This window comes from Argopecten irradians, chromosome 12 (genome assembly GCF_041381155.1).
Source record: "Argopecten irradians isolate NY chromosome 12, Ai_NY, whole genome shotgun sequence".
Classification (NCBI taxonomy): domain Eukaryota; kingdom Metazoa; phylum Mollusca; class Bivalvia; order Pectinida; family Pectinidae; genus Argopecten; species Argopecten irradians.
In genome coordinates, this window is record NC_091145.1 from 42,190,151 (window position 1) to 42,205,598 (window position 15,448).

Below are 15,448 nucleotides of genomic sequence, written 5' to 3' on the forward strand. Positions count from 1 at the left end.
GTCCTTATAATTAAATGTCGTTCAGAATAGAGACCTGCTGTAATTAGGAGAGCCAGTACTATAATCAAATGTCGTTCAGAATGGAGACCAACTGTAATTAGGAAAGCCAGTCCTATAATTAAATGTCGTTCAGAATGGAGACCTACTGTAATTAGGAGAGCCAGTCCTATAATAAAATGTCGTTCAGAATGGAGACCTGCTGTAATTAGGAGAGCCAGTCCTTTAATTAAATGTCGTTCAGAATGGAGACCAACTGTAACTAGGAGAGCCAGTTCTATAATTAGATGTCGTTCAGAATGGAGACCAACTGTAACTAGGAGAGCCAGTTCTATAATTAGATGTCGTTCAGAATGGAGACCTACTGTAATTAGGAGAGCCAGTTCTATGATTAAATGTCGTGTTAAATGGAGACCTGCTGTAATTAGGAGAGCCAGTCCTATAATTAAATGTCGTGTTAAATGGAGACCTGCTGTAATTAGGAGAGCCAGTTCTATAATTAGATGTCGTTCAGAATGGAGACCTACTGTAATTAGGAGAGCCAGTTCTATGATTAAATGTCGTGTTAAATGGAGACCTGCTGTAATTAGGAGAGCCAGTCCTATAATTAAATGTCGTGTTAAATGGAGACCTGCTGTAATTAGGAGAGCCAGTTCTATAATTAAATGTCGTGTTAAATGGAGACCTGCTGTAATTAGGAGAGCCAGTTCTATAATTAAATGTCGTGTTAAATGGAGACCTGCTGTAAACCCAATGTTACTGTTAAAGATGTTTACAGTAATACCAACATTCCTACAATAAATGTAACAGAAAGTTGACTGTTTGATCAGTTAACACCATACAGATTCTGATTTGTTGATGTTTATGTTTACACTTCAACACTACAGTAACCAAATTAACACCATAATCTCAAACTTTAACAAGAGTTTATATAGAGCATATCAAAAAAACCTCTACAAAGAACATATAATGTATTGGAATAAACTTTCAGAAAGAACATAGTGTAAGGACTACAAATAGCCATCCTTGTTTTAATCTATTATTTAATACCTTTAGAAAAGAAGATCAATGTTTCAGTTTATCTAAGTTCAAAAGTAATATGGACCTACCCTTCACTTGCTGTATACAATAAATACTCAATGTTTCTAAGTCTCATCAATAAAATTCATTTTTCAGGAGAGTACACGACCAGACCGGGGTTTGAACCCTTCAAACACTAGCCAGATGATCGACCCAATCAAATTCCACTACACATTTACACCAGGTATATATGTATTATCACATTGTATTTGGATTGTCAGAGAAAAAAAACTAAACATTCAGTTTGTCTTGCTTTACAAGAAAGAGTCCAATAACAAAACTCCAGTGAAACACCTAATGCATGTGTACTGTGTGTACCTACTATCTATAACAATAGATTAATGACATGAGGTTACAATACAAGTCTAGTTACAGAAAACCTGTAAATATTATATTTAGGTAATTGGTATACTCTAGATAAACAAGTCATTGTAGTAAAGACTAGTTGATTTGTCATTACAGTTAGTTTCTCTCATACAGCTTTATCAGGCTTGTAATCAAGCTTATTCTTAATTGTGAAGTATGCTAATCCCGATAACAGAAAAATACATTATAACAACACTCCTCTACCAAGTGAAGCAGCCTTTGTAAGTACATTGTGTTTAGCATCAACATTACAGGTGTTCACACCAGGTAATATGTCATTATAAAGACAATTTAAAAGAAATCACTCATAAATCATTCATAGCAGTAAAATTGCAAAAATATAATTCATTATCATTTCATCTTTCAATGAAAGCATACATGTACAATCCATATATCACAACTGGCCAAAGAGACAGAATTCATAAAAATGTAGACTGATCAGATGATACAGATGGCTAATGATTGGCTGATCTCATGATACAGACAGCTAATGATTGGCTGATCTCATGATACAGACAGCTAATGATTGGCTGATCTCATGATACAGACAGCTAATGATTGGCTGATCTCATGATACAGACAGCTAATGATTGGCTGATCTCATGATACAGACAGCTAATGATTGGCTGATCTCATGATACAGACAGCTAATGATTGGCTGATCTGATGATACAGACAGCTAATGATTGGCTGATCTCATGATACAGACAGCTAGCGATTGGCTGATCTGATGATACAGACAGCTAATGATTGGCTGATCTCATGATACAGACAGCTAGCGATTGGCTGAATCTCATGATACAGACAGCTAATGATTGGCTGATCTGATGATACAGACAGCTAGTGATTGGCTGATCTCACGATAAAGGCAGCTAATGATTGGCTGATCTGATGATACAGATGGTTAATGATTGGCTGATCTGATGATACAGACAGCTAATGATTGGCTGATCTCATGATACAGACAGCTAATGATTGGCTGATCAGATGATACAGATGGCTAATGATTGGCTGATCAGATGATACAGATGGCTAATGATTGGCTGATCTCATGATACAGATGGTTAATGATTGGCTGATCTGATGATACAGACAGCTAATGATTGGGCTGATCTCATGATACAGACAGCTAATGATTGGCTGATCTCATGATACAGACAGCTAATGATTGGCTGATCTGATGATACAGACAGCTAATGATTGGCTGATCTGATGATACAGACAGCTAATGATTGGCTGATCTGATGATACAGACAGCTAATGATTGGCTGATCTGATGATACAGACAGCTAATGATTGGCTGATCTGATGATACAGACAGCTAATGATTGGCTGATCTGATGATACAGACAGCTAATGATTGGCTGATCTCATGATACAGACAGCTAATGATTGGCTGATCTCATGATACAGACAGCTAATGATTGGCTGATCTGATGATACAGACAGCTAATGATTGGCTGATCTCATGATACAGACAGCTAATGATTGGCTGATCTGATGATACAGACAGCTAATGATTGGCTGATCTGATGATACAGACAGCTAATGATTGGCTGATCTGATGATACAGACAGCTAATGATTGGCTGATCTGATGATACAGATGGCTAATGATTGGCTGATCTGATGATACAGACAGCTAATGATTGGCTGATCTCATGATACAGACAGCTAATGATTGGCTGATCTGATGATACAGACAGCTAATGATTGGCTGATCTGATGATACAGACAGCTAATGATTGGCTGATCTGATGATACAGACAGCTAATGATTGGCTGATCTGATGATACAGACAGCTAATGATTGGCTGATCTCATGATACAGACAGCTAATGATTGGCTGATCTGATGATACAGACAGCTAATGATTGGCTGATCTGATGATACAGACAGCTAATGATTGGCTGATCTGATGATACAGACAGAAGCTAATGATTGGCTGATCTGATGATACAGACAGCTAATGATTGGCTGATCTGATGATACAGACAGCTAATGATTGGCTGATCTGATGATACAGACAGCTAATGATTGGCTGATCTGATGATACAGACAGCTAATGATTGGCTGATCTGATGATACAGACAGCTAATGATTGGCTGATCTGATGATACAGACAGCTATGATGCTGATTGATCAACAGCTAATGATTGGCTGATCTATGATACAGATGGCTAATGATTGGCTGATCTGATGATACAGACAGCTAATGATTGGCTGATCTGATGATACAGACAGCTAATGATTGGCTGATCTGATGATACAGACAGCTAATGATTGGCTGATCTGATGATACAGACAGCTAATGATTGGCTGATCTGATGATACAGACAGCTAATGATTGGCTGATCTGATGATACAGACAGCTAATGATTGGCTGATCTGATGATACAGACAGCTAATGATTGGCTGATCTGATGATACAGACAGCTAATGATTGGCTGATCTGATGATACAGACAGCTAATGATTGGCTGATCTGATGATACAGACAGCTAATGATTGGCTGATCTGATGATACAGACAGCTAATGATTGGCTGATCTCATGATACAGACAGCTAATGATTGGCTGATCTGATGATACAGACAGCTAATGATTGGCTGATCTGATGATACAGACAGCTAATGATTGGCTGATCTGATGATACAGACAGCTAATGATTGGCTGATCTCATGATACAGACAGCTAATGATTGGCTGATCTGATGATACAGACAGCTAATGATTGGCTGATCTCATGATACAGACAGCTAATGATTGGCTGATCTCATGATACAGACAGCTAATGATTGGCTGATCTCATGATACAGACAGCTAATGATTGGCTGATCTGATGATACAGACAGCTAATGATTGGCTGATGATCTGATGATACAGACAGCTAATGATTGGCTGATCTGATGATACAGACAGCTAATGATTGGCTGATCTGATGATACAGACAGCTAATGATTGGCTGATCTGATGATACAGACAGCTAATGATTGGCTGATCTGATGATACAGACAGCTAATGATTGGCTGATCTGATGATACAGACAGCTAATGATTGGCTGATCTGATGATACAGACAGCTAATGATTGGCTGATCTGATGATACAGACAGCTAATGATTGGCTGATCTGATGATACAGACAGCTAATGATTGGCTGATCTGATGATACAGACAGCTAATGATTGGCTGATCTGATGATACAGACAGCTAATGATTGGCTGATCTGATGATACAGATGGTTAATGATTGGCTGATCTGATGATACAGATGGCTAATGATTGGCTGATCTGATGATACAGATGGCTAATGATTGGCTGATCTGATGATACAGATGGCTAATGATTGGCTGATCTGATGATACAGATGGCTAATGATTGGCTGATCTGATGATACAGATGGCTAATGATTGGCTGATCTGATGATACAGATGGCTAATGATTGGCTGATCTCATGATACAGATGGTTAATGATTGGCTGATCTGATGATACAGACAGCTAATGATTGGCTGATCTGATGATACAGATGGCTAATGATTGGCTGATCTCATGATACAGACAGCTAATGATTGGCTGATCTGATGATACAGACAGCTAGTGATTGGCTGATCTCATAATACAGATGGTTAATGATTGGCTGATCTGATGATACAGACAGCTAATGATTGGCTGATCTCATGATACAGACAGCTAATGATTGGCTGATCTGATGATACAGACAGCTAATGATTGGCTGATCTGATGATACAGACAGCTAATGATTGGCTGATCAGATGATACAGACAGTTAATGATTGGCTGATCTCATGATACAGACAGCTAATGATTGGCTGATCTCACGATACAGATGGTTAATGATTGGCTGATCTCATGATACAGACAGCTAATGATTGGCTGATCTCATGATACAGACAGCTAATGATTGGCTGATCTCATGATACAGACAGCTAATGATTGGCTGATCTGATGATACAGACAGTTAATGATTGGCTGATCTGATGATACAGACAGCTAATGATTGGCTGATCTCATGATACAGACAGCTAGTGATTGGCTGATCTCATGATACAGACAGCTAATGATTGGCTGATCTGATGATACAGACAGCTAATGATTGGCTGATCTCATGATACAGACAGCTAATGATTGGCTGATCTCACGATACAAATGGTTAATGATTGGCTGATCTCACGATACAGATGGCTAATGATTGGCTGATCTCACGATACAAATGGTTAATGATTGGCTGATCTCACGATACAGATGGTTAATGATTGGCTGATCTCATGATACAGATGGCTAATGATTGGCTGATTTGATTATCAGATGCTAATGATTGGTAATAGACTTGAGATGAAGAATATATACAGCAATAATAAATCTATATTGCAGAACATAGTCAAATTACTTTGATATGACTCTCCATATCAATAAAACAAATCACAGTATACTGTTGACTTGTAAATCAGAAACAATGTATTCATACAGCTATGGAATCAAACCTTCCTATGAATGCAGGTGTATATTCAATGACTAAAAAATACTTAAACAGTAACGTTTCTAACACTGTTTATGTCATAGCAATATGTGAGTTGATTTATTTCAAGCTGCTTCAATTTCAGGAGTTATATTAATGCCCAGATTACTTGCTGACTAATCACAAACTTGCACACACAGTGAAAAGTCAAAAATTGCTGACAAAAGGAAACTTCAATCTGTACCAATTCACTTCATAGAAGTACTATACAAGTTCATAGTATTTACAGCTACGTGGGTCATAGTAACAGTTGAGACACGGATCGTACAGTAAATCCAGCTCATCTATAGACTCATCATCTGTAGTGTCCTGTCGACCCATTGCTGATAAACCTCCCTTCCTTGGGCTCAAGTCTGCAAAAGAAAACAGAGATCGATTAAATATTGAGTGTGATTAGTTTAGTTTAGTTAGGTAGATAATGTGATGGGGGTAACCTTTTAGTTTGTTCTCACATGGGATATTGCTGCCAAGACTCACCTGAAAGCTCCTTATATGGAGATGGGTTATTGCTGCCAAGAGACTCACATGAAGAGATAGATTACTGCTGCCCACAGATTCACCTGAAGGCTTCTTCCATGGAGATGGATTATTGCTACCCACAATCTCACCTGTAGATTCCTTCTATGGAGATGAGTTATTGCTGCCCACAGACTCACCTGAAGGCTTCTTCAGTAAAGATGGGTTATTGCTGCCCAGAGACTCACCTGAAGGCTTCTTCAGTAAAGATAGATTATTGCTGCCCACAGACTCCCCTGAAGGCTTCTTCCGTGGAGATGGATTATTGCTACCCACAATCTCACCTGTAGATTCCTTCTATGGAGATGGGTTATTGCTGCCCACAGACTCACCTGAAGGCTTCTTTCATGGAGATGGGTTATTGCTGCCCAGAGACTCACTTAAGACTCCTTCTATGGAGTTGATTTATTGCTGCCAAGAGACTCACATGAAGAGATAGATTACTGCTGCCCACAGACTCACCTGAAGGCTTCTTCCGTGGAGATGGATTATTGCTACCCACAATCTCACCTGTAGATTCCTTCTATGGAGATGAGTTATTGCTGCCCACAGACTCATCTGAAGGCTTTTTCAGTAAAGATAGATTATTGCTGCCCACAGACTCACCTGAAGGCTTCTTCCGTGGAGATGGATTATTGCTACCCACAATCTCACCTGTAGATTCCTTCTATGGAGATGGATTATTGCTGCCCACAGACTCACCTGAAGGCTTCTTTCATGGAGATGGGTTATTGCTGCCCACAGACTCACTTAAGACTCCTTCTATGGAGTTGATTTATTGCTGCCAAGAGACTCACATGAAGAGATAGATTATTGCTGCCCACAGACTCACCTGAAGGCTTCTTCCGTGGAGATGGATTATTGCTACCCACAATCTCACCTGTAGATTCCTTCTGTGGAGATGGATTATTGCTGCCCACAGACTCACCTGTAGATTCCTTCTATGGAGATGGATTATTGCTGCCCACAGACTCACCTGAAAGCTTCTTCAGTAAAGATGGGTTATTGCTGCCCACAGACTCACTTAAGACTCCTTCTATGGAGACGATTTATTGCTGCCAAGAGACTCACATGAAGAGATAGATTATTGCTGCCCACAGACTCACCTGAAGGCTTCTTCCGTGGAGATGGATTATTGCTACCCACAATCTAACCTGTAGATTCCTTCTGTGGAGATGGATTATTGCTGCCCATAGACTTACCCAAAGGCTTCTTCAGTAAAGATGGGTTATTGCTGCCCACAGACTCACCTGAAGGCTTCTTTCATGGAGATGGATTATTGCTGCCCACAGACTCACATGAAGGCTTTTTCTATGGAGATGGGTTTTTGCAGCCAAACTCACCTAAAGAGATGGGTTATTGCTGCCCACAGACTCGTCTGAAGGCTTCTTCTGTGGAGATGGGTAATTGCTGCCCACAGACTCACCTGTAGACTCCTCTATGGAGATGGGTTATTGCTGCCAAGAGACCCACTTGAAGACTCCTTCTATGGAGATGGGTTATTGCTGCCAAGAGACTCACCTGAAGAGATGGATTATTGCTGCCAACAGACTCATCTGAAGGCTCCTTCTATGGAGATGGGTTATTGCTGTCCACAGACTCATCTGAAGGCTTCTTCCGTGGAGATGGATAATTGCTACCCACAATCTCATCTGTAGACTCCTTCTTTGGAAATAGGTTATTGCTGCCCACAGACTCACCTGAAGGCTTCTTCTATGGAAATGGGTTATTGCTGCCCAGAGACTCACCTGAAAGCTCCTTCTGTTGAAATGGGTTATTGCTGTCAAAACTCATATGAAGGCTTCTTCCACGGAGATGGATTATTGCTACCCATAATCTCCCGTGTATACTCCTTCTATGGAAATGGTTTATTGCTGCCAAGAGACTCACCTGAAGGCTCCTTCTATGGAGATGGGTTATTGGACTCACCTGAAAGCTCCTTCTGTGGAAATGGGTTATTGCTGTCAAGGGACTCACCTGAAGGCTCTTTCCGTCGAAATTGGTTATTGCTGCCAAGAGACTCACCTGAAGGCTCCTTTCGTGGAAATGGGTTATTGCTGCCAAGAGACTCACCTGAAGGCTCCTTTCGTGGAAATGGGTTATTGCTGCCAAGAGACTCACCTGAAGGCTCCTTTCGTGGAAATGGGTTATTGCTGCCAAGAGACTCACCTGAAGGCTCCTTTCGTGGAGATGGGTTATTGCTGCCTACAGACAGGTCTTCATTAGAACTCTTCAGTTGGTTTTGGAAAACAGGCAGAGGGGGACTAAACATTCCCCAGTCTCTGTAACGATATATGTTGTAATATTATTGACACATGTTATAATCATATTTAAACATTCCCCAGTCTCTGCAAGGATATATGTTGTAATAATATATATACATGTTATAATCATATTTAAACATTCCCCAGTCTCTGCAAGGATATATGTTGTAATAATATATATACATGTTATAATCATATTTAAACATTCCCCAGTCTCTGTAAGGATATATGTTGTAATAATATATATACATGTTATAATCATATTTAAACATTCCCCAGTATTTGTAAGGATATATGTTGTAATAATATTTACACATGTTATAATCATATTTAAACATTCCCCAGTATTTGTAAGGATATATGTTGTAATAATATTTACACATGTTATAATCATATTTAAACATTCCCCAGTCTCTGCAAGGATATATGCTGTAATAATATATATACATGTTATAATCATATTTAAACATTCCCCAGTATTTGTAAGGATATATGTTGTAATAATATTTACACATGTTATAATCATATTTAAACATTCCCCAGTCTTTGTAAACTTGAATAGGCTCATTTGATGTAAACAAAACTAATTTTGTAAATTGATATTAAAATCATATTTAATACTCCTGTTAGTTACTAATAGTCATGTTATTTATGAGATTAGGACCAAATATACTCACAATGATCAATATACAAATTGTTTTACATTTTATTCTGTTACTGACAGAACTGAGGTCTTCAAAACTACAACCATCGTATTAGTCTTTGTCATCCTTTAAAGGTAGGTTTCCCCCAACCAAATAAATGTCTTTTTGTAAAACCAAATAAACGGAAGAAAAGATGAAAAACATATTAAAAATACCTCAATTTAATTTCTTTATGCGTATGAGATTGAACAAATGTGTCTTGAATACAAAATTGAAGTAAATCCTTGATTTATTATTATGTCAGGCTGACTGGATAGTATGCAAATGAAGCTGTGATTGATTGGGTTGTCAAAGTTTTCCATATGGGCATTGTTACATACTAAAAGTAAATAAAATGGCTAAACAAAAGCGTGAGAGAAAAAAAAATGTAACTGAATCGGCAACAAAGAAGAGGAAATAAGAATGGAATCAGCAGCACCCTAGGATATTTCTAGGGAATGAAAGTCACAGATGGTTTGTAGCAATAGAACAAACAGAAGCCGCATCTCATTCGAAGCTTGCCCGGACTCTGTTGGACTCGTGTTGCACGTGGTGAGTTAAATTTCAACACATACGCCAGCGCACATACAGCGGCAGACTAACTACATATATGTTTGATGTACTAAGTTAGCGAGTGTATGTCAGTAACATGAAGTGTTGTAGATTATATGTTATGTATAAACAATCCATTGCACCGGAGTTGTTGGGTTTTTTTTGTCAAGACTGTCACTGCTATCTGACATTTTGTTGCACGCTTCCCTTTGTTAATGTGGCCTCGTTTTGGAAATAAATACGTCATGTTTTATGTTAAGCTTGACTTCACTCTATTTTTTGAGTATTTTCCTGGTCAAGCTAGGCAACTGACCACCTATATTATTCCCTGTATGCTTTGAAAATGGTCTGAAGATTATATCTATGTACAGGATAGATTTCAATTTCGTAGTCTTTATGTTTCATTGGGTGAAACCTACCTTTAAAACCCCTATATAGCAATTTACATAGTGACTGGTTACCGTTGCAACAAAATGCCTTTTGGAAAATAATTAATAAAGTTGATAGTTTAAGAGAAGTTGTTCCGACAAGATTTGCAGATGACAGACAGGGGGGGGGATGTTAAATTCAATCCCATTGAGTGTGTATTTTGTGCTAAAATGATATTAAATAAATGGACATTCTGCTTTAATGAATAATTTTCTTTATATTGCCCAGACTGTTTGAATTAATTAATAGCTCTCCTATGTCTAAGACTTTATGTTGTTGGTAATGATCTAACTGAATAATATTTATTTGTCTACACTGATCACCAATACTAGGACTCTGTATGGCCATACCTGGGGTTGGACGAGGTGAGTGTGTCAGTACTGAGGCGAGACTTCATCTCATCCTGGTAGTTGTGAGGGGCATTTGGCTGTAAAAAATAATGGAAAAGGCACATATTCATCTCCTCAAAATTAACTCCCACAATTATTAGAAATTCAACTTACTGAGACTTGTATCTATACATTTAGGTACAACTTGCAGGGACCTGTCAGGTACTGACACTTGTATCTCTTTAGGTATAACTTATAGGGACCTGTCAGGTACTGACACTTGTATCTCTATACATTTAGGTATAACTCACAGGGGCCTGTCAGGTACTGAGACTTGTATCTCTATACATTAAGGTATAACTCACAGGGGCCTGTCAGACACTGAGACATGTATCTCTATACATTTAGGTATAACTTATAGGGACCTGTCAGGTACTGAGATATGTATCTCTGTATATTTAGGTATAACTTATAGGGACCTGTCAGACACTGAGACATGTATCTGTATACATTTAGGTATAACTTATAGGGACCTGTCAGGTACTGAGATATGTATTTCTATACATTTAGGTATAACTTATAGGGACCTGTCAGGTACTGAGATATGTATTTCTATACATTTAGGTATAACTTATAGGGACCTGTCAGGTACTGAGACATGTATCTGTATACATTTAGGTATAACTCACAGGGCCCTGTCAGGTACTGAGACATGTATCTCTAAACATTTAGGTATAACTTACAGGGACCTGTCAGACACTGAGATATGTATCTCTATACATTTAGGTATAACTTATAGGGACCAGTCAGGTACTGAGATATGTATCTCTTTAGGTATAACTTACAGGGGCCTGTCAGGTACTGAGACATGTATCTCTTTATGTATAACTTATAGGGACCTGTCAGGTACTGAGACTTGTATCTCTATATATTTAGGTATAACTTACAGGGGTCTGTCAGGTACTGAGACTTGTATCTCTATATATTTAGGTATAACTTACAGGGGCCTGCCAGGTACTGAGACTTGTATCTCTGTACATTTAGGTATAACTTATAGGGACCTGTCAGGTACTGAGATATGTATCTCTTTATGTATAACTTACAGGGACCTGCCAGGTACTGAGACTTGTATCTCTGTACATTTAGGTATAACTTATAGGGACCTGTCAGGTACTGAGACTTGTATCTCTATATATTTAGGTATAACTCACAGGGGCCTGTCAGGCACTGAGATATGTATCTCTATACATTTAGGTATAACTTACAGGGGCCTGCCAGGTACTGAGACTTGTATCATCGTCACTCGTCAGTGTAGGAGAGAAGTCGTATAAATTACGAGGGTTGTGTTCCTGTGTTGAGTGAGGACTCTTATTAGCTGGCATGCTCGGGGCGGTCTGTTTCCTCGGCGACTCTACTACATCCTCCAATTCCTCGTCATTATGACGTTTCATACTAGATAACATTTTGGCTTCAAATGATTCTGTGATGTCTGCCATTTGGTATTTTGAAAAGTCATATGGCTTCTATAAAAAGATAAACAGGATAGTTATTAAAATTTTAGAAACTAAGAAAATCTTGGTGAAATAGTGTTAGCTCATAAGTTAGGCCAAAAAAATAGTATGTGTGTTTAGGGTTACCTGACCAACCCTAATTTTTTTACCCCCGACCCTAATATTTTGTCCAGTTTTCTACGAAAACAATTAAAAGTCAGGATTTCGATGTCAGACTCCGGTTCCTGCCATTATTTTAGAGTGAAAGACACTCTACCGTCCCTATTGTTTTTGCCAATGTAACCCTAAACAGACTTTTTTTTTTGGCCTTATTAGCCTACCGTTTCACTTATTATCATCTTCTGAACAATTGAATTAAAACAAAGCAAATATTAATTTTCATAATGCAGGTAATTTCAAGTTTCCCGCAGTTGTCCTAATTACTACAAGACTGTGCCAGACGGCAAAAACAGCAAAATTAATCTTCACTGTAAACATAGATAACAGCGGAATTTTCGCATTTGTTTGTTTTGTAACCTCATCTTAGGCAATCAGTATATATTTTCTTACCTATTATTGTGTTTAGAATTCTTTTAAATATCTATAGACAGTATATGGTTTTCCAGTTACTATGTAACACTAAGGCAAAACGACCAGACAATTGATTATTTCAAATCAATCAGATCAGATATATGATTCCAGCCAATACTTGACTGTAATGTTTAGCCTGTAATACAGAACTACTACTAATGTCTAACAAGAGGCCCAAGGGCCTTAACGGTTATCTGACTACCTTGGCAATAATCATATAGGAAATAAATTAGATATAGTGTCATGGTAGCCATCTTCGATTTGGGATCAACCAGAGATGTAATAACATTTTGTCGGGACCATGTCAGGATCATTTTATGCACGTTTCAGCCAAATTGCACCAGTAGAACTTGAGAAGAAGTTCAAAATGTGTTTTCAAGATGGCGGCTGTGGCGGCCATCTTGGATTTCGGATCAACCCAACAACACTTTGTCTGGACCATGTCAAGATCATTTCATGCAAGTTTCAGCCAAATCGCACCAGTAGAACTCGATAAGAAGTTCAAAATGTTGTTTCAAGATGGCGGCTGTGGCGGCCATCTTGGATTTCGGATCGACCTGAAAAATAACAACACTTCTTCGGGACTATGTCAGAATCATTTCATGCAAGTTTCAGACAAATTGCACCGGTAGAACTTGAGTAGAAGTTCAAAATGTGTTTTCAAGATGGTGGCTGTGGCAACCATCTTGGATTTGGGATCAACCTGAAAAATAACAACACTTTGTCGGGACCATGTCAGGATCATTTCTAGAACGAATATACGTACCCAGCCTACTATACCTTTCGGCGGGGTACGAATTGGTCCCTATGTGTCGTAGTGGAGCACTGCCTCCGAAAATCACTCGGGCATAGTTTTCTATACTTTTTTGTAGGTTTCCGATTATTTTATGCGTATACATGCATTTAAACATTATTTTTGTCCAAAACAAACATAACTACCATTCTTAATATCTACCGTACCGCTCACAAGACATCAAATTCAAAATTTGTGAACTTGCCGTATAAGTTCCCTTCAGAAAGACCTTCATATGTATTATGTAAAAAAAATAATGCCTCGATGAGAATTTTTATATTTTATGTGGTTCAGTTTTATTGCCTAGTAGGTAAGCGATATCAAACAAGTACGATAAAAATGCAAACAAAGATTTATAATGGTTGGCATAATCATTACTTTGCTCCATTAGCAGTAATAGGCACCAATTGTAGCTCTAAAGATGACACCATTTTCTGTCTAAAAGTCTTTTGAGCTACAATATTGCAGCTAGATCATTTCATGCAAGTTTCAGCCAAATCGCACCGGTAGAACTAGAGAAGAAGTTCAAAATGTGTTTTCAAGATGGCGGCTATGGCAGCCATCTTGGATTTCGGATCGACCCGAAAAATAACAACACTTTGTCGGGACCATGTCAGGATCATTTCATGCAAGTTTCAGCCAAATCGCACCGGTAGAACTTAAGAAGAAGTTCAAAATGTGTTTTCAAGATGGCGGCTGTGGCGGCCATCTTGGATTTCAGATCGACCCGAAAAATAACAACACTTTGTCGGGACCATGTCAGGATCATTTCATGCAAGTTTCAGCTGAATCGCACTGGTAGAACTGGAGATGAAGTTCAAAATGTGAAAAGTTAACGCACGGCGGACAGCGCACGGCGCACGGCATACGGTGGACAACGACGGACGAAACATGACGGCTATAGGTCATCCTGACCCTTCGGGTCTGATGACCTAAAAAGTCAACACATACTACAGTATATCACACCACAAATGAAACAACTTAGCAGGAACTTTCCCTACCTCAGAAGATTTCAGTCTGGCATCATTCATTGGGATTTCTCGTAAAGATTTCCGACTCATTCGTGAAACAGAACTGTTAGATAAATGTCCATTGTTCATCATTCCAGGAACCTTTAGTACTGAAGTGTTGGAATTAAACCTAAGTTCTGGACTTTCGTTGGCCACCTGTGGCTGTACTGGACTTAATACTGTTCTTGGAATCTTTTTTTCCACACCCGATTTTGGACTAACAGCCATATTGTTCGTGCCATTTCTTGTTTTACCACTATGTGTTCGACTATTGGTGCCACTTTGTGTACCACTGTGTGGCCGACTATTTGTGCCACTGTGTGGCCGACTGTTTGTGCCGCTATGTGGGCGACTATTTGTGCCGCTGTGCGGTCGGCTATTTGTGCCACTATTAGGTCGCGACCCTGTTAATTTCTTTCGTAAGTGTCTATCATCCTCCTCACTACTCGAGTTGTTATCAATAAAATCCTCCTCAGGACGAGCTCCTCTAGCCAACTCCTTAGAAACCTTCTTAGAATTCTTAGATAATGATGGTGTTCTGGACTGTTAAAAATTAAAGGGAAAATCTGGTTAATCAAATAAGAATTTAGCAAAAAAACTAAAAGTTTTTTAATGTCATGACAGATAATATACACGATTAAATCAAAATTAAGGTAGGTCCATACTTTTGAAAATCACGCCAATTCATATGACGCTATACCGGAAGTTGCGGAGGTTGTTTTGAATTCCAGAATGGTTTCAGATACGCCACGACATCACACTTGGATATTTTTTCAATAGGTGAAAATTGTCTACATATAATATTGAATGTTTAAAA

General features: G+C 38.7%; 1 protein-coding gene across 2 annotated transcripts in view; it reads right to left on the minus strand.

The window, feature by feature from the left end:
• Positions 1–6,174: 6,174 nt before the first annotated feature.
• The window catches only part of LOC138335898 (protein CFAP20DC-like), a 34,506-nt gene continuing 25,232 nt past the window's right edge, over positions 6,175–15,448 (minus strand). For both annotated transcript variants that reach the window (XM_069285081.1, XM_069285080.1), the window contains exons 17-21: positions 14,623–15,174; positions 12,013–12,270; positions 10,769–10,845; positions 8,660–8,772; positions 6,175–6,327 (exon numbers count right to left, since the gene is read on the minus strand). In XM_069285081.1, the coding sequence (XP_069141182.1) occupies positions 6,179–6,327; positions 8,660–8,772; positions 10,769–10,845; positions 12,013–12,270; positions 14,623–15,174 (1,149 nt within the window). In that variant the 3' untranslated portion in view covers positions 6,175–6,178. The remainder of the gene's footprint in view (positions 6,328–8,659; positions 8,773–10,768; positions 10,846–12,012; positions 12,271–14,622; positions 15,175–15,448) is intronic.